The sequence below is a fragment of the Rana temporaria genome, chromosome 9 (genome assembly GCF_905171775.1).
Source record: "Rana temporaria chromosome 9, aRanTem1.1, whole genome shotgun sequence".
NCBI classification, from domain to species: Eukaryota; Metazoa; Chordata; class Amphibia; order Anura; family Ranidae; genus Rana; species Rana temporaria.
Window position 1 is genome coordinate 53,951,262 of NC_053497.1, and position 20,046 is coordinate 53,971,307.

General features: G+C 44.8%; 1 protein-coding gene across 1 annotated transcript in view; it reads left to right on the forward strand.

Annotated features, from left to right (window-relative positions):
* MSH5 (mutS homolog 5) overlaps positions 1 to 6,246 on the forward strand; it is a 108,244-nt gene extending 101,998 nt beyond the window's left edge. Inside the window, exons 23-25 of the mRNA XM_040323504.1 lie at positions 3,185 to 3,322; positions 5,695 to 5,768; positions 6,058 to 6,246. Of these exons, the coding sequence (XP_040179438.1) occupies positions 3,185 to 3,322; positions 5,695 to 5,768; positions 6,058 to 6,166 (321 nt within the window). The 3' untranslated portion in view covers positions 6,167 to 6,246. The remainder of the gene's footprint in view (positions 1 to 3,184; positions 3,323 to 5,694; positions 5,769 to 6,057) is intronic.
* The last annotated feature ends 13,800 nt before the right edge of the window (positions 6,247 to 20,046 follow it).

Sequence of the window (20,046 nt, forward strand, 5' to 3'; positions counted from 1 at the left end):
GTCCCCGTCAAACAGGTGCTGAAAAATTAGTCTTTGGGTGTTATTTGTGCCCATGAAACCTACACAAAAAACATTCTTCCAGATGAAATGATTGAACACCCTCAAAGCTAGGCAGCCTAGAAGTCCTGCAGAAATTCTACATCCCAAAAAGACTTAATCAGTGACATCGACATCAGGGGCTTCATAGCTGGTAATCCAGGACTGATTCATTTTTATAAAAGTGAAAACGATCCATGGAGTCTGTGGACAGACACGTTCTATGATCAGTAATGAATCCGCCTGTAGCACTGAATGCCCGTTCTGAAAGCATGCTGGATGCAGGGCAGCCCAACAACTCAATAGCATCCTGGGCAAGTTCTGGCCAGTGGTCTATTCTCATGACCCAGCAAGTCCGTGGATCATCAGCTGGAAAGCTCTCCGTCTCCGTTTTGTCCCTGAGGTAATCGTCCACCATTTGATGCAGACGCTGTCGATAGGATGTGGAAGCTAACAGCCCTGGGCGGCGAGGACTAAAAAAAAATCCACAGTGCCTAACTTAGGCGGACGCCTTCTCCAAAGCGTCTCTGTTGACCAACAAAGACTCAAACTTTGTTTTCCATGACGCTGTAACCTACTGGAGTCAGGAAAAACGTTCAATAAAATCCATTTTAAAGTGTCCTGCAAGTTCTGTATTGAATCAGTGTGATCACTGGTTGCTTGTCTTTATCGGGAATTATCTAGCATCTGAGTACGTCCCCATTTTTTCCCCTCATTGATGCTACTTGTGTATTGCTGTTAGGGAACCAACACTTTCAGTTTGCGGCTCTGCCCCTTGGCCTTGCCACAGCACCACAAGTGTTCACGCAGGTGCTGGGCCTGATGTTGGCTCTTTTAAAGTTCAGAGGATTCTTATACTGGGGTATCGGGACGATCTGTTTCTTTGGGAACAGTCAACGGATGGCCTCAAAGCTAATTTACATTGGATGGTGCAAATTCTGCAGAACGTCTGCTAAATTCCCAATCTCAAAAAGTCTATAGTAGAGCCTTCGCACTGCCTGGCATATTGGGTCTTGTCCTGGACATTACCCTGGCATGCTTTTTTATTCTCTAGAAATGTTTCTTGGCCGTTGCTAAAGGCTTGAAAGTAGTTGTCCAAGGTTTTCCCCATGCACATGGAAAGCATACTTTGCTTGTTGCACACATAGCTTCACTTCTGAAGTATTTCCTGTAATCTAGATTCGATAAGTTCCTAACCGTGAGGACTGTTAAAGGGGTTGTAAAGGTAAAAGTTTTTTTACCTTAAGGCATCCTATGCATTAAGGTAAAAAAACATCTGACAGCATCCGCCTACCCCCCCCCCCCCCCCCCGAGCTCCAGTTTTACTTACCTCACCGTTCGAAAGTCATGGGGGCGTGCTTGTCATCTTGCTCGGTTCCCAGCCTGGCCGTTGATTGGCTAGGCAGGGCGGATTGATAGCAGCGCAGCCATTGGCTGGCGCTGCTGTCAATCACCGCGTATGACACGGCGCGCCGGGGGGCGGGCCGAGTGATACAGTCGGCAGCTATGGCCGCTGCTGTATAACGGGAGCGCGCTCGCAAAAGCTTTCCACCATGCGAGGGAGCTTGCATGAACGTGGAAAGCTTTTGCGAGGAGGAGCCGAGACAGCCGCCGAGGGACCCCAGAAGACACGGATCCGGGTCACTCTGTGCAAAACGATCTGCACAGTGGAGGTAAGTATAACATGTATGTTATTTAAAAAAAAAAAAATTGTGCCTTTAGTGTTCCTTTAAGGGTCAGGTTTCTGCCTTGGTTATACCTTTTTTAAAGACCACACGTGTCTTATTCCCTGATCAGGGGTTTGTTCTCAGTTGACTCCGTGGGACCCCAGTCTGATGTTGACAGTCCTTCAGAGGCTGGCCTTTTGAACCAATCTTTCCCATAAGGTTGCATTTTTTTGTGCCTATCATCTCTGAGTGTCTGAGCTTTTGACATTATCCTGTACAGAAGCTTTCCTTATACTTTACAAAGACAAAGTTGTTTTGAGACCTTGAACATCTTTTCTGCCGAAGGTGCATTTTACTTAAATCAGGTCATTGTGTTGCCGTTGTTTTGTCCCATTCCTAAGCATCCTAAACATATTGCTTTCCACTGCTTGGATGGGGTTGGGGCTGTGTGAATCTATCTCTTAGGTACATCTTTGTTTCATCAATCTGACTCATTGATGCCATCTGGTCCATCTACTCATACGTTTTACCGGGACTTTTTCCTTTTCCGCTGTGCTATCTGCATGGAGTTTGCATGTTCTTCATCAGGCTGGGCTCTGATGAAGAGGTCTTTAGAGCCTCGAAATGCATCAGCCGGCAGTGACACCTTCATCCCCCCCATTTGGAGTGCGGTCTAAGGGGTATCCACTACAGCGTCGATAAGCCTATTGTGATTCTTTTTGTGAGTTGGATGTTTATTCTATTAAATTGTTATAACGGTAACACACTAGGCTGGTGCACCCTTTTCTTTTCTTCCCTCTGTTTTGCTACCAGGATATTCCCCATCCATGAAGGGCAGCAAGGCCTCTGTTTTTGGCACTTTTTCCATGGAACATTGACTGTTGGACAATCCACTTGTGAGCAGGAGTATTTGTTTTCTGTGTTCTAAAGTTTGAATGTTCTGTGTCTGTGTGGGTTTCCTCTGGGTACCCTGGTTTCCTCCCACACTCCAAAGACACGCTGGTAGGTTAATTGGCCCCTGTTCAAATTGGCCCTACTATGTGTATGTATGACCGTGCTATATAAATACATGTAATTAATAGATGGGCTGAGCTACAGTATATCCAAGTATGATACCAACTCTTCTAGCAAAGGGTTATGCCATATCATTGTACGGGTCGTGATTCCCTTATATTGTAAAATGCGTTTCATTTCCAGCCAATATTGAGCTTTACTGGGCTTTTTATTTATATCATGCAGTTGTCCCAAGGCATTTGCAAGGCAGTGTATACAATATATTATACTACACAGGTGCTAGCTCAACATTCCTTAGTGTTCTAGAAGCCCAAAGTAAATGATGCAAGTGCCTTACACAGTGATTCATCCATTTAATAGGATTACATGAATGCTGGAAATTTCATGTGGCAAAAGAAAACTTGTGCTATAATAATCAACAAAAATGTGAGCTGTGATTCTTCTAATGGCTTGTTTGATGTCTGCAGACTTTTGAGTGGTGTCTGGATAGAGAAGAATTGGTCTTCTTCTATCAGTTGAAGAATGGAGTATCAGAAGTAAGCCAGGCAGCCAAGGTAGCAGCCATAGCTGGAATGCCAGAGGAGATCATAAAGAGAGGAGTGGAGGTAATGCACTGCTGATGATTATCAATACTGACTTTTAGGAGGAGAAAGCAGAGTGACAGCAAGAACTTCATTACTTTTTTCTTCTGCTTTACTGCCCAGTCAGAGTGGGGGCTGGCAGATGGTACCCTGGATTTAGAACAAGTTGGTTGAATGGTGCGAACTGTCATTCAACCTAGAAGACTGATGACATCTTGTGGACAAAAGGAAGTACTTTGCACATACAGCTGACTAAAAACGAATATTGCCACAAAAGCATTTTTTTTTTTTTTGTATCTTTTAGTAGGTTTTTTTTTTTTTTTTTTTTTGGCTGGAGTTCTGTTTTATTTGCTCCCTTCATGTTTATCATAGAAAATATATATATATATGCATATATTATATCATTTTTTTTTCTCTCTATTACACTGGTCCTTTATTATTCATGTTGTCCATTTTCGTTCTAAACCAGACAACATTTTACCCATAAAGAAGTACTGTATATACTCGAGTATAAGCTGAGTTTTTCAGCACATTGTTTTTGTGCTGAAAATGCCCCCCTCTGCTTATACTCGTGTCACCTTTTTGCACCTGATCTCCCGGACTTTGAGGACCCGGTATCGGCCGATTTAATTTATTTATTTTCGGAATTTCCAACAAAAATTTGAGAGCTGGTTCTCAAATTTTCCGACAACAAAATCCGTTCTCGGAAATTCCGATCGTGTGTGGGCAATTCCACGCATGCTCTCAATCAAGTACGAGACGGAAGCGCTCGGTCTGTTAAAACTAGCATTCGTAATGGAGATGGCACATTCGTCACGCTGTAACGGACTGAAAAGCATGAGTCTGAAAAGCGCGAATCCTCTCACCAAACTTCTAACACGACTGGTATTGAACTTTTCTAGTGCCATCGTACGTGTTGTACGTCACCGCTTTCTTGACGTTCGGAATTTCCGACAACATTTGTGTGACCGTGTGTATGCAAGACAAGTTTGAGCCAACATCCGTCAGAAATGTATCCACGGTTTTGTTGTCGGAATGTCCAATCGTCTGTACGCGGCATTAGTGTCAGGATTGGGGTTACAGGGAAGGTTAAAGGTGAAATTTAGCTAAATAAAATACTTCTAGCTTTGGTCACACCACTTATCTGTAATGAAGTATGCATTTGTGAACCGCTCCAACAGGGACAAGCCCTTCTTTCCTCCCCCCTCCATTGAAAAGTTCTTTCATTGATTACACTCCCTGTAACACGATCTGTGAATGGGGCACAGACTGATCAGTCACATGATTCTCTCCTCCATTCACAGATCATGTAATAAACAGTGTAGTTGAAGCTGTTAACCATTGCAGAAATGGAAGTTTAGAGATGGGAAGAGGACAGGCATCCATGATCCCATCCCTGAAGTGAAGATTTCTCCAGGATTCACCTGCCTGTACACTGTGGTGCATACTTTGTTACAGGTAAGTGATGTGACTAAAGCTTTTTTTTTTGTTGTTGTTTTTTTTTTTTTGCTAAACTTCAGCTTTAAAGTGAGAGGTAGTGTTAGGGTCAGCGTTATATGTAGTTATTGTGTGTGATAATGTTAGATTCAGGGTTGCAGTGAGGGTTACTATGAGGGCTAGTATTAGGCCTGTTTCACACAGGTTTCAGATTTTTAAGAGCAGTGTTATCAGCAAACTTTGACAAAGCATAGTGTCAGGGTTGAGGTTACAAGGAAAGTTAATTTGGGGATTAGCGTTGGGGTCAGGGTTGTTTTGATGATTTTTGTGAGGGTTAGTGTTGGGGTCAGACTAATGCCGCGTACACACAGTGGGAATTTTTGGCTAAAAAAGTTTGATGTGAGCTTTTGGCCAGAAATTCTGACCGTGTGTAAGCCCCATCTGATTTTTTCTGTCGCAATTTCCGACGGCAAATATTTGAGAGCTGGTTCTCAAATTTTCCAATGGAAAAAGTTCTTTTGTCGGAAATTTAGATCGTCTGTATGCAATTCCGACACGCAAAAAAACATCCATGCTCGGAATCAATTTGACGCATGCTCGGAATCATTGAACTTAATTTTTCTCGGCTCCTTGTAGTGTTGTACGTCACCGCGTTCTTGACGGTCGTAATTTTGTGTGACCGTTTGTATGCACCACAGCAGTCTGTCGGAAAAAAATCCACAGTTTTCTTGTCGGAATTTCCGATCGTATGTACGAGGCATTACATTAAAAGGTAATAAAAGGATTAGTGTTTGGGTCAGGTACAGGGTAGATTAACACAAGGAGGGGCCTCAGGGTATGGCATTGCTCTGTTCTGGGAATTTTGAACTGAAAAATAGCAGTGCCCTGTGCTGTAAGCTAATGTAACCTGACTGTCAATGGCCTAAGTTATAATTATTGCGAAATACTTTAATTCACAGGTTTCAGAGCTGTTCCGGAATGGTCAGGCCATAGAGTGCATCAATCAAGATTCAATGCATGAAAAACTAGATAAGTGAGAGAGAGTTAATATTTATATTAGTAACCTTTTTGTTACCTAGTGAATTAGCCTTTACAGCCTCCTTTGGGCCTGGGCAATTTATTGCCCTCCAGTGGCCAGAAAACCAAATATAGCAAAATTTCCCACCAGCTGGCCATTGTGAGAGCTTTCATCCATCAGTATCTTTAAAGCATGTTTTGTACCGCACATTTCCTTTTTTTCTTTCCTAATAAGTATCCTTCTTCACAATATCTCTCTCTTTGCAAATATACACAGCTTACATCCTTCTTATTTCTACTCTCAGGTGTCAGAGACTGGTGGACGGTTTCCTTAACCTGGACCTCGATGATCCTCAAATCGACCTACAAAAATATTTGTCTGAGGAGGTTCTACCCTTCTCTTCTGTATTCTAAGTGACAATGTTATTGGGGTTAATTTATTGAAGAATTCCATTTTTCACTTAGGCCCCATACACACGATAGAATCCATCCGCTGAAAAATCCCAGCGAATGGGTTTCAGCGGATAGATCCTATGGTGTGTACACTCCAGCGGATCTGTTTCCGCGGATATTTATCCCCTGGGATGGATTCCAGCAGATCAAATATTTGCTGACATGCTAAACAAATCTATCTGCTGGAATCCATCCCAACGGATGGATCCGCTGGTCTGTATAGACTCACCGGATCCATCCGTCCGAAGGGATCCCCCGCATGCGTCGTAATGATTCGACGCATGCGTGAAATTCCTTATATGACAGCGTCATAATCGCGGCGACGGCGCGACACGTCATCGCCAGAGGATTTCGGCGCGGATTTCAATGCGATGGTGAGTACACTCCATCGCATGGAAATCCGCTGAAATCCTCGAGAGGATTTATCCGCGGAAACGGTCCGCTGGACCGTATTCGCGGATAAATCCTCTCGTGTGTATGGGGCCTTAGGCTCTCTTCAGACATGCAGTAGACCTTGTCGCCCCTCTGAAAAAATGTTCTGTGTTAGAGCGATTTTGAGAGGCTTTGACAGGTGGTCAGGAGACACTTGTTTTAATCCAGTAAATGCTGCACCACTGCACAGCAACTTGTGTATATTTTATGCTCTGCAGGGCGCATTGTGTTCATAATGGTACTGCCTGCAATGGGGAGGTATCATTTTGGTCACGGCATGTATACAAGTCCTTAATCTTTTACATGGGGGTCAGGGAAATTGTCATTAACAGAAGGAAGATAATATTGTTTGCTTTTACTTCAACTTATAGAAAGTGACAAGCGCACTGAATTTCTGGCAAGATTCCCATAATGCAGTTTTGATGATTAAACATTTTCTGTTAAGACAGTACTGTATCTTATTGTTCTTATCGCTCATTAGTGAACCGCGTGTTTACATTTTTAGAGGAGAGAATCCCTGGTGCCACACATCCACGAGGTTGTGTGATAAGAGAGACCACAATTGCTTGGTAAATTTAGCAGTTATGCAGTTTTCACCTGGAACTTATGAGATCTGTGAAGTGAAAACCATTGTGTGTGTCTGTAGACTAAGATAAGTTAGTCGAGAGATGATACCGCTCTAAAAACTGCTGATCCCTTGGCTTTGCTTCCGTCCCACTAAACCAAAAGGGTGCTGGCTATGCTCAGGTGCATTGGATAGAACTCCTTAAAACAATGTCTTTATTGTACCACTTAAATTCAAAACGATAAGTTAGGACTAAAAATCTGTGATTTTTCAGAGGCAGGAAAACAGTTAAGAAAGAAACTGCCCCACCTATTATTTAGTTTGTGGGTGAAGGTTTATGGTTCTGTTCTTTATAACTGTACAGAACCTTTTTAACCACTTAAGGACCCCCTACCGACGATATACGTCGGCAGAATGGCACAGCTGGGCACAATCACGTACCTGTACGTGTCTCTTTAAGGCCCAGCCGTGGGGTCACAGGCTTGCTCGCGACCCAGTCCGAAGCTCCGTGTCCGCGGACCCGATCGGCGCCGGTGTCCCACGATCAGTCACCGGAGCTGAAGAACGGGGAGAGGTGTGTGCAAACACACCTTCCCTGTTCTTCATTGTGGCAGTGTCCGTGATCGTCTGTTTACTGATATAGGGAAAGACGATCACTAACGTCACACGTCCAGCCCCGCCCCTCCTACAGTTGGAAACACATATGAGGTCACACTTAACCGCTACAGTGCCCCCTAGTGGTTAACTCCTAAACTGCAATTGTCATTTTCACAGTAATCGGTGCATTTTTATAGCACTTTTTGCTGTGAAAATGACTGGTCCCAAAAATGTGTCAAAATTGTCCGATATAATGTCGCAGTCACAAAGAAAATTGATGATCGCTGCCATTAGTAGTAAAAACAAATTATTAATACAAATGCAATAAAACTATACCCTATTTTGTAAACGCTATAAATTTTGCGCAAACCAATCGATAATCACTTATTGCGATTTTTTTTTTTTTTTTTTTTTACCAAAAATAGGTAGAAGAATACGTATCGGCCTAAACTGAGGAAAAAAAAATAGTTTTTATATATTTTTTGGGGATATTTATTATAGCAAAAAGTAAAAAAATATTGTATTTTTTTCAAAATTGTCGCTCTATTTTTGTTTATAGCGCAAAAAATAAAAACCGCTGAGGTGATCAAATACCACCAAAAGAAAGCTCTATTTATGGGAAAAAAAGGACGCCAATTTTGTTTGGGAGCTACGTCGCACGACCGCGCAATTGTCAGTTAAAGCGACAGTGCCGAATCGCAAAAAGGGGCAAGGTCCTTAATCTGCATAATGGTCCGGGTCTTAAGTGGTTAAGGGACAAGTTCACCTTTGGAACATGTTACCGGTTACACCTGCATTTAGGGTGTAACATGTAACATGTAACCTGTTCCATTAGCTGCAGTGCTCACCCTCTAATCCCTATGTGACAGCGGGCAGGGGATCCGCCAGCCCAGCTGCATCATTCATTCACAAGAATCTGTGCATAAAAAAACTACAAGTCTGATTAATACTTCCTGCAGCTCTAAAACTGATATCCCGTACAATGGTAGAGATTCAGAGCAGTTGGTAGAGTCTGTGGGAGCCTGACATTCCACCCACAATCCACTGATTGCAGGTGTAATGCCCTGCGATCTACTGTGAATTTTTTTTTTGCACATTTTGTTTAGTGCAAAAAGATGTGCATTTATTATTTATTTTCACAAAGCTGAACTTGGCCTTTAAAGGCCAAGTTCAACTTTATAGAAAAAGTAAATAAATGCAAGTATTTTTGCAAAAACAAAATTGTGAATTTATAATTTTTTTCCTGCAAGAGCCTGGAAAGCATTGCACTGGCGATCAGTAGATCACGGGTGTATTGTGGGCTATTTGAATGTCTGTGGATTATGAGAGTGCTTATCAGAACCCAGCAGCTCATTGAAACTACAAGTCTATCTACCGTGGTGGAAGACAGAACTTGTATTTTAATCATTAACAGGAATTTGTGACCAAATGACATGGCTGTGTGGGAGGAGCCTTGTGAAGCCATGCTGTTTTCAAAAAGTGACAGCCAGTGTGGGGAGAGAAACCCCTGCCTACTGTTACAGGAAGTGGGAAGAGGCGGCAGGAGCTGGAACATGTTACGTGTTACACCCTAAATATGGGTGAACATGTAACATATTCCAAAGGTGAACTTAGTGAGACTGCACCAAGAGAAGTGTGACTATGGTAGATGGGGCTGACCTGGCAACTTCATAAAAGGTGATCTCATTACTGGTGTCCCTGGTGATATAAGATGTCTGTGGATGGTTTATTTTAGATGGCCTGACCCTTTGGGTATTTTAATGATACAAATGTCTAGTTTCCCATAATTTCAGTTATTGTCCCAGAATAGGATTTTTTTTTTTAATGAATGTTATGTTTTTTATTTTCTTATAAATCCACGGCGATGCACTACACATAAACTTACACCATATCACCATTTGAAATGAAATCTATCTACAATAAAAATATGCCAGAAAAGTCCATACTTGTGCACCACTTGAAAAAGTTCCACAAGGTAGGGACACCAGAAGACTTACCAGAGTGAAGTCCTACAATGCTCTAAGCAATAATTGGATAATGCTTCAATAGGTTTTTTTACTCCACAAATAGGGGACATCAGCAGGACTTTAAGCCTTCATCACCATAGATCACTCCATACACATATACTGTACATGTCACCTTTATGTCATACACGATAAATTATTATAGTAAATAAATAACTGAAATACAAAATTCCACACACCTCTAGTTGCAGCTTCAACATCAATATGCGATTCCACTCCACCCCTTAAAGTGGTTGTAAACCCAAATTTTTGTCTTTTTCATACAGGTAAGCCTATAATAAGGCTTACATGTAGGTATAAAGAATATCTCCTAAACCTGTATGGTTTAGGAGATATTCCCCTCGCAATGCGCCGCTATGTGCGGTGCATACTAGCTCATTATGGCTTTCGCCTTGCAGGTGTGTAAAAAAAAAAAAATATATGCGGGTTTACAACTGCTTTAAATGTATACTTTACCAATAATGGTGTAGTTCAACCTGTTAAAACAATATAAAGTCAACAATGGTATCCAAAAAAAGTGATATAACAATTTTTTCGTGCTTCCAACCACCAGTGAATGAACGTATCCTCTTTTCTTCTCTCTAAACATCACCCGTGCTATGCATGCAATTCTCCTTCAGTGAACCTTATTTGCTCACCTCCAGTATTTGACCCCAATAAATTAAGGTCACTAGCACATTTGCCCCTTCATGGGCTATGTAATGGATGGCCCCTCAAGCTGTTTCTCCTATCTTCCAGTCTGTGCAAATACAGGCATTTATTCATGCAAACAGAATTAGGACCAATAGTGCTCTCCGTACATTTGGAATGATTTAATATTAATCTCTAAAAATTACAGTCACACACAGTGCATAATACATGCAGCACCCCGTTGTTTAGGCAGGGTTGCTCCTAAATTTACCTGCCAGGAGTAGCTGCCTTGGCTAATTGTTGAGGATCAATTTATTTCACTCTAAGCCTAGGTTCACACTGCTGCGAATTCAAAATCGCGGTAAAATGCGCGATTTTACCGCGATTTCGTGGCTGAGATTTTGCCGCGATTTCGGCCGCAATTTAATGTAAATCGCGGCCCGAAATCGCAAAAAGTAGTACAGGAACTACTTTTTGAAATTGCAGATGCGGCGTCGCACTGATTAGGACAGTGCCATTGCCGAAAATTGCCGCCGATTTGAGATGCGATTTGACATGTCAAATCGTATCTCAAATCGTTCCAAATCGTACCCAGTGTGAACCAGGGCTAAGTCTGTAATTGCTGCACTTCTCTCTCTCTCTCTCTCTCTCTCTCTCTCTCTCTCTCTCTCTCTCTCTCTCTCTTTGCCTTTAGGTGGCCGGGTACCTGGTTGCATTAGATATGACAGGGGCCATGCAAGGTCAGATTATTGGTATATGGGGTACCCCAGCCAATGGGGGTTGAGATTGCAGTCCAACCAGAAGTGCTGGTTCTGCTGGCCGGAGAACCTGCCATGGTTGGAGGTAGAGGGGAAGCTGTCGCCACTAAGGGACCAACCACCTTATTACCAGGGCCCACAGTGAGTAGCTGAAGCAAGTACTGACGTGGTATTCTCACCAACCGGGGACGATGAAGGATCGGGAAAAATCTGCGGGTATCAAGCCAGGGACCCAGCCAGCGGAGTTGACGCTTGCAGAGCAGCCTTGTGTGTCAAGTCAGGGACCGAGCAGGCCAATGGGGTGAAGCTTGAGAAGTATATTGAGTGCCAAGTTAGGGACCCAGCAGAGAGAGCATTGTGACGCTTAAGGAAGATACTACCGTGAAGATTGGAGGAGCTCAAGGGATTCAGTGGAAGTGAATTGTCTAGTCTAGTGAGAGACTGGGAGCTCAGTGGGCTGAAGAACGACAAGAAGTGATTGTAGTGGAAGTGAAGGAACTGTTACACTTTCTGTTAGGAACTGTTAGACTGTTGCCATAGGAAACTGCATTCCTTCACGTGCAGATGTGGCATCTCGCTGGATGCCTTTGCCTCCATGGCTGTACACCTGTTGAAGACTGAGTCTGCCAATTATTCTTGCAACTACCTAACGGTGTCCTGGCCCTAACCCATGTATGGCCAACCTAAGTAGAAGAAGCATGTGCAATCTTACTTGAATGTTGTTGTCCTTTATATTACTGACAGACCTGTGCAGTAATTCGCTGTGAAAGTTTGCTTATGTGCAGGGGCTTCCTGTTGTAAAGACCAGTCATTACTGCTCTTGCTTCTTGTGCTGGGAGATTGGTTTTGTCTCCACACCCTCCTGTAGTTTTCTGCAGGCAGCTTGTAACAGATGAACCAGCTGGATCCCTCACACAGCTCTGCTTGGGATATGTGAAAAAAGTGTATATTTCATCCCTGCTTTTACAGGGTAATATCTGGGTTTGTAAAGGCATTTGATGCACGCAAAGTGGATTTGAATGAAAGTTATTGTGCCCAGAGAGCAGCTTTAAAGCCATGTCAGTAAAATACTGATGGTCACATTCTGCAAATGGTGGAAACAGAGGTAAGAGCTGTCTGTGGGAAGAACAATGGTTGTATACTAGTTCTGAACAAAAAGATGGACTTATTCATAAAACAGAAGTAAACATGGTTTGTGGGCGCAGCATGCAAACATATTGAACATTCATTTATTCTGTGAAGAGAGATTACACAGACAAAGAGAAACCCAGATGTCACTTGTGCTCAGTGTTTAAGATATTATTATCCAGTAATCCTGGGGCCTTTGTGTGTAAAGTTTCCACGTGGCAGTCTGAAGCTGGAAGGATAACCTGCAAAAAACATCAATAAGAGGCTGCTTAAAGTGGAACGTATCAATTTGTATTCATGTTTTTAAGGAGGATCTTCACCCTGGGAATACAAAATTAAAAGTTGGAAGCTACAAAAACTTCAGCTGCTGACATTTAATGAAAGGACATTTACCTGTCCAAGGGTCCAGCACTCCAGTCAGTTCTTCACCGGTCTTCTGGTCCCCGGCGTGGCATCGTTTGGTGTGGGAAGCCAGCTGCGGGTTCACAGGGGGCTTCCCACTGTGCATGCCATAGCTGCCATGGAGAACCTAGCGGGACATCTCTGGCAGGGCATTTTGCGCTGACATACTCTGTTTGTAGCCAGGTGCTGGACTACAAAAACATAAAAAAGGAGACATTGGGGGTTATTTACTATAGGCAAATCCACTTTGCACTACAAGTGCACTTGGAAGTGCAGTCGCTGTAGATTTTAGCTTGCACATGATTGGATAATAAAATCAGCAGAGCTTCCTTCCCTTAATTTCAGATCTACCTCTCAGATTTACAGCGACTGCACTTTCAGTGCAAAGTGGATTTGCCTTTCGTAAATAACCACCATTGTCCGCTTTAGTCAGTTTTACTTTCACTTTATACTGCTATGCTGAATGTTGGGTTGCACTATCTCCTCCAGTCAGCAGGGGGAGAGCTTAAGCTGGAAAGCCTATGGACTTCTATGCAGAATGCTGTGGGTCATGGGAATTGAAGTCCGGGACTTCAACCATAGAATGGGACTCATGGATCCTTACACTAACATTCCCAAAGAACACTGAGGAGAGGGGGGAGTGGTGGAATAACTTTCACCAGACTGAACTGGAAACCTCTTCTTCTTGGCAACCTGGGAGTCCAAGTGAGCACATCAGCATGTGTGCACACATCTCTGCAGGAGACCAGACTGGCAGGGCCGAGGTCTCGAGCCCTGATAGTGGGGACACTGTACAGACTGCAGATTTTCAAACAATCTCACCCTTGTTCATTGAGACTGGATATCTCTCCCACTCTCCTCTCCTTCACTTCTGCGCAGAGGCAAAGGGGCCCTTTTCCTACAGCTGGAGCCACAGATGAGAGGGTGCATTGCATAAAACTCGGACACTGTATGCTGATTCACCAAGACTGTTGTTAAGTGCACCAACGCTGCTTATGGGCCCCAACAATAGCCAACAGAAGAACTCATGAAAGGACTGTTCCCTATAAAGCCATTCTACAAGCCCCGCCCCCTTTCTACTACTCGCATAAGGGGTACTTCTTGCCAGTTAGCCTAGGCCTAGCATAGTCCCCTGAACACAGTGAATTTATCCACATTACTGACCATTGCTGCACTCCTGGTGATCTTGCTACTGTTTATGCTAGTGTTATCCTATACCTACTGCTGATTACTATACCTATGTTGAGTTGTACTATTACTAATTCACTTTCATGCCTTTATAATTACCAATCATATCATGTGACAACAGGGGCGGACTGACAACTCATGGGACCCCCAGGCAATAGATTAAGGGGCCCCCAAGCTTACAGGTGGCTGCCATGCCAGGAGTAAGTAACTGGGGAGGCTCTGTCATGTAGGACTCTGATGTGAGCGTGGCGCTCATCCTGACTGCTGTACTTGTTATGTTGTTTTGTTTGTTACTTACTCCTGGCATGGCGGCCACCTGTAAGCTTGGGGGTCCCATAATCTTCTATTGCCTGGGGGCCCCATGAGTTGTCAGTCTGCCCCTCCTCACAGAATTGAAGACATTCTGTAAACTGACAAAGGGAGAGGAGGAAAAAACAATATAAAAAAGCCGCGCCAAATGTCAAAACAAATATCTATATAATAGTTAGACAGTCCACAGATGATATGAATGGTAGTGGATTTTCAACTAGTCATCCAGCAAAGACAGAATCAATATATTGATCAGAAGCTGATTTGCATGTAGAGATGTTAGCTTTTCAATGCACCTGGTGACATGCATACAATCTGTGTAATCCCACCACCAGAAATGTATATCAGCTTACCAGATGGCAAGCCTTTAGTGCAGTTGGCTATAGCCCAGCCACGGCCTTTAAATCCCCTGGGCTAAGATGCTCCAAGATTCCCAGTCAAATGGCAGCCTTGGTATTGAAAGTGATGAGTGTTTACGGTTTAGGACGCAAACACAACCCGTCAGTAAAACAGCAATCGTAACCCAATCCGGCTCACATGCAGGCGGGAAGACAGAAAGGGACGCAATAGCGTGATACCGTAGGTATAACAGATTTATTAAGAATAGTAATGTACTTACACTTAGGCAGTTTAAAAACAGCGTGTATTATGTAAAAAGCCGGCCGGCTTGAGAAGCCCTCCTCCTAGGCGTGGTGACGTCACTGACGCTGCCTCCAGACGCGTTTCGTCCTATTGGACGTTCTCAATGGGGGTAGGGCTAGCAACAGTGAGGCACCATATATAGCGGCCACTCAATGCAAAGGGTGGTCCATAGAAACAGACCCCGCCATCTTTATTGAGGGAAAAACTTGCCCATACAACCGCGCATAGCTAGCGCGGCCAGGGAAAAAAGTATAAAGCATTCGCCATCGTTTTTATAACGAGGATGGAGCTTCGTTCTCTACAGATTACATAAATATAAAAAATATAAAAAAAAAATATAAAAAAAGTATAGTGCTTGTACATAAATCCTAAAGAGAACAGGAGAACCGAGGGAAGATCTATAAATCCGGCACAAGACAGAAATCCCCTTGGCTCAGTGTGGCCATCTTGTGGATTAAGTTAAAATCTCTTTTTATAAGAGGTAAATTCATTCATGACAATACACGGCTTAAGAGGAATCAAAGCCTCTGACCTAACAGAAGGTTTTTTATGTGATCTATCAAATATATCCAAAAATGTTGTATAAAGGGAGAGGAGGGATGGATAAATAAGACCCCACATCTCTCCTCCAGGCTGAAAAGCATAAGATCGTGAAAAAAAAATCACAAATCTAATGCTTACTAGCCGCAATTGTGGCTTTGTTTACTTACGGGCATGACGTCATCACATCGCGCCCGGGCCTCCGACGGTCATATCTCTATGCTTCCTATCCGACACAGGGCGATCCTTTCTCCGGGCCCCCGATGGCACGGGGGATCCCGGAGAAGCACCGGATGGCGGCGGGAGGGGACGTTGTCTATGATCGTTCTTATGGTGCGCAGGATCGCCGCCGGATCTGGCTCCAGCTTACTCACAGAGGTCTCCAGTAACAAGGTGGATAGTGCCTTAGTGGCAACTGCTTCCCCTTTACCTCTGACCACAACTGGTTCCCCGTCCGGCTGAACCGTTACTCTCGGTTGGACTCCAATTCTGCAGTCAAAACCCTGCGCTGCTTCTCCTGCTTCTGGATAGGCCCTCAGACAGCCTAGCAGCCAGATGTCCCCGGGATAGGCCTCACGCTTCCAGGCCTAGCAGCCCAGGGCAGCATAACACACATCCACCCAGACAGCCATCCAGGTGGCACAGAACTCTGATCACCTGACTCCACCCAAATAAGTAGGCTCTCCCAGCAGTGGCGGAATTATAGGGGTCGCTAAGATCGCAATGGCGACCGGGCCCCTTGCTGCAGGGGGCCCTTGAGGGCCCCCTGTACTCTTCGATAGAAGGATCGGCAGTTGAGCGGCAGGGGCGGCTGAGATGAGCTCCTCGATTGTCAGCCGAACTGTGCAGGGAAGGAGCTCGTCACATGAAAGTAGTGTGTGCTCTTTGTCTCCCCCTAGAGTTCAGTACCCAGCAGGAAGAGCCAAGGTAAATGTCTGCCGTTTTTTTTATGACTATCTATCTACTGTATGTGTGTTTATATATGTGTGTGTGTGTATGTATGTGTGTGTGTGTGCGTATGTATATGTGTGTGTATGTATGTATATATGTGTGTGTGTGTGTGTGTATGTATGTATGCATGTGTGTGTGCATATGTATGTATGTTAAAGCGGTTGTATACCCACTGTCATTTTTTTTTTTTAAACCAGAAAAGCAAAAGCCATAATCAGCTAGTATGCACCGCATACTAGCTGATTATGAAATACTTACCTTGGAACGAACCTGGCCCACGCCGAGGGAGATGTCATCTTTCCTCGGCGTGTCTTTCGGGTATCGCCGCTCCAGCGCTGTGATTGGCTGGAGCGGCGATGTCGTCACTCCCGCGCATGCACGCAGGAGACTTCTCTCCGGCAAGGTCTGGCGGCTGCTGGCCCTTTAGCCGAGGATCCCCACTGCGCATGTGCCGCTGCAGTCAGCGGCGCATTGCGAGGGGAATATCTCCTAAACCTTACAGGTTTAGGAGATATTCTTTATACCTACAGGTAAGCCTTATTATAGGCCTTATTATAGGCTTACCTGTAGGTTAAAGTGGTAGTACTGGGTTTACTACCACTTTAAGGTGACCAGATCTTTAAAAGGAAATCCGGGAACATATTTTTTTTTTACTAGCTATGATGGAAATCAGCGACTCTCTGCCCGTTGCCGCCACCTCCCGCCTAACAGCCTGTCAAGTCTCACTCTCCGGGCCCCAGCTACTACTGGGTGGGGAGCGGAGGAAGATCACTCAGGGGAAGGCAGGGAAGGCAGGGGAAGGCAAGGAGATAAGCAGGCAGGCAGCAGGCCGGGGCTTGAGCCAAGGCAGAAGAGGTATAATCATCAGAAAGGAGCACAGATAATGGAAAAAAATTACACTCCCCCTAAGCTAGTAGGAGCGGCGGGTGTGTAATTCAGATTTTTTTTTCTATTCTGCACTGACTGTCTTTGAAATTGCCCAAGCCCCTGTTTAAATCCAATCCGGGGACAAAACCGGGGACAGACTTGGTCAGGGGAAAGTGTTCTCAATACGGGGGCTGTCCCCAGAAACCGGGGATGTCTGGTCACCCTAATGTGTGTGTGTGTGCGCATATGTATGTATGTGAGTGCATGTATGTGCATATGTTTTCAGTGGCGTGGGTGCCGCCCCCTCTCTCTAGCCACCCCCTCTATGACTAATGGATAGATTCATGCATAGCATGAATCTATCCATGGTCACCGCTGCCACCCCCATATTTAGATGTCCGGACCCTTTCCGGGCGCTGGGTGCCTGAATTACAGCGGGGGGGGGGGGGGTTTGAAGCACCAGATTAGAGCCATAGGCTCTAATTGGCTTCAAAATAGGTGAACTGCGAGCGCCATGCTGGGAACTCACAGTCCACCCAGGTGTGTTAGAAGGGCAAATTAATATTCACTTTCCTAACACTGAACCACCTCTCCACCAATCAGGTGTGCGGGTCTATTACCCGTCACCTGATTGGCTGAAACGATAGGAGCAGCTATTGGACGATTATCAGGAGGAGAGGAAGGGAGATGAGGACGGCAGGAGACGCATGAAGGACCCCGCTTGTGGCGGTCACCTGCTGCCCCACGAGACAGGGTAAGTTCTGGCCGAGCGGGCAGGGGGATTCACAGTGATGGCATTCGATGGCACAGTTGCCGCATGGCAGCATTTAATGGGCACACTGGCATTTGATGGGCACACTGGCGGCATTTAATGGACACAGTGGCAGCATTTGATGCACAGTGGCGGCATTTAAATGGGCACAGTGGCGGCATTTGGGCACAGTGGCAGTGTTTGGCACAGTGGCAGAGTTTGATGGGTACAGTGGCAGCATTTGATGGGCACAGTGGCAGCATTTGATGGGCACAGTGGCAGCATTTGATGGGCACAGTGGTGGCGTTTGATGGTACAGTGGCAGCTTTTGATGGACACAGTGGCAGCTTTTGATGGACACAGTGGCAGCATTTGATGGGCACAGTGGCAGCTTTTGATGGGCAGGGTGGCTGTAAATGAAGGGCACAGTGGCTGCAAATTATGTTTTTTTAAGAATTTTTCAGTTTGCTTACGCCCTCTAAAAATTTTGAGCACCAGCCGCCACTAGTTTATATGTTCGTGCATATGTGCATTTATATATATATGTGTGTGTTTTTATATGTGTTTGTGTTTACATGTATGTATGCACATTTTATGTATGCGCTTTTAATCCTGACACCCTATATGTGTACAATCAGAACCTATTTGTTTATTTATTTTTTGATTGTTCATAGTACCAGCAAAAAAAGGCTGTTCCTCCAAAAAGCGATCCATGCTCAGATCGCTTTTCAGAGGCATTTGACAGCCGGTAAAGAGGCAATATCTTGCCTACTGACCGCCTGTTTTAACCCCTTAAATGCATCATCGCTATGCTGCAACTGCACGCAATGCACACAGTTGCAGGGGGGTTTGCAGTATAGCCCCATTCTCCTAGGGGTATAATTCAAGAGTGCCCTGACTGGAAAAAGATTGAGAAACACCGACATAGAGCAACCGATGCCTCCATTTTCCTCCTGCAGCTGCTGAATACCTGCAGGAGGGAGAGGAGGAGAAGCAGGGGGAACTGGTGAAATCGGTTCCTTTATATGCAGCCACCCACTTGCAACCGGGTCCTGTTCTGCCAACGGGCTCAGAGAAAAGAGCCCGGTTCGGGGTCAGGGGGGCCCTTTGTGGTTTCTTGCATCGGGGCCCTGAAGGTTCTAGTTACGCCACTGTCTCCCAGCATACCAAGGGGCTAAAGAAACCCCCGCCAATTGGCTGAGACACCCCATCCATTCATAACCTGACCTTGCTAAGTCCCTTGCCTATATAAAGTCACCAGCATAACGCCACCTAGCGACAGAAGAGAGAAGGTGCAGCAAGTCCAGAACTAGAGAGGAACCAGTGGATCTACTAACAATTAACCAGGGCAACTACCGCCTGGCAAACTAAATTTACTAGCAACCCTGCCTAAACACCAGGGCTCTATCTATCTATCTATAGATATAAAAATGTCATGCTAGAGGAAGAATTGAAGAATTTGCAAACCCATGTATATACTGTATTTAATCAAGACAAGAATATCTTGGTCATGTAAAAAAGTAATAAAATGCGCTTACAGTAAATAACTCTGTGTAAATCAGCCAGTGCCTTTCATTCACGGTAGACTAGTTACCCCTCACAGGGGGAGGAAATGTCATTGTAGACTGTGCCACTGACAGTTAATCTCTGCTGTGCTGACACTGCTCCCGCCTCTGTGCTTTGTTGTTTGGCAGATTAGTGCCCATGTTGGCACACCCTGCATCCCCTACACAATGCTGTAATGTGGCACAAGAACTAAAGGGCGTATTGCGGTCAGAGTTGAAAAAAAACCCTGCAAGACCAAGGTATAATTAGCTAGTATGCTATGCATACCAGCTCATTATGAAATACTCACCTTAGATCGAAGCCTCAGCGGTCCTCGTACACGGCTCCGGCCAGAAACATTGCTCCTGGACTTGCTTCCGAGTATCGCGGGCTTCAGCGCTGTGATTGGCTGGAGCTGCAATGACATCACTCCTGCACATGCGCGCCGGAGAGGCTGGTAACGGCATACTAGCTGAAGCAATGGCACAGACATTAAAAAATGTATTCAATTA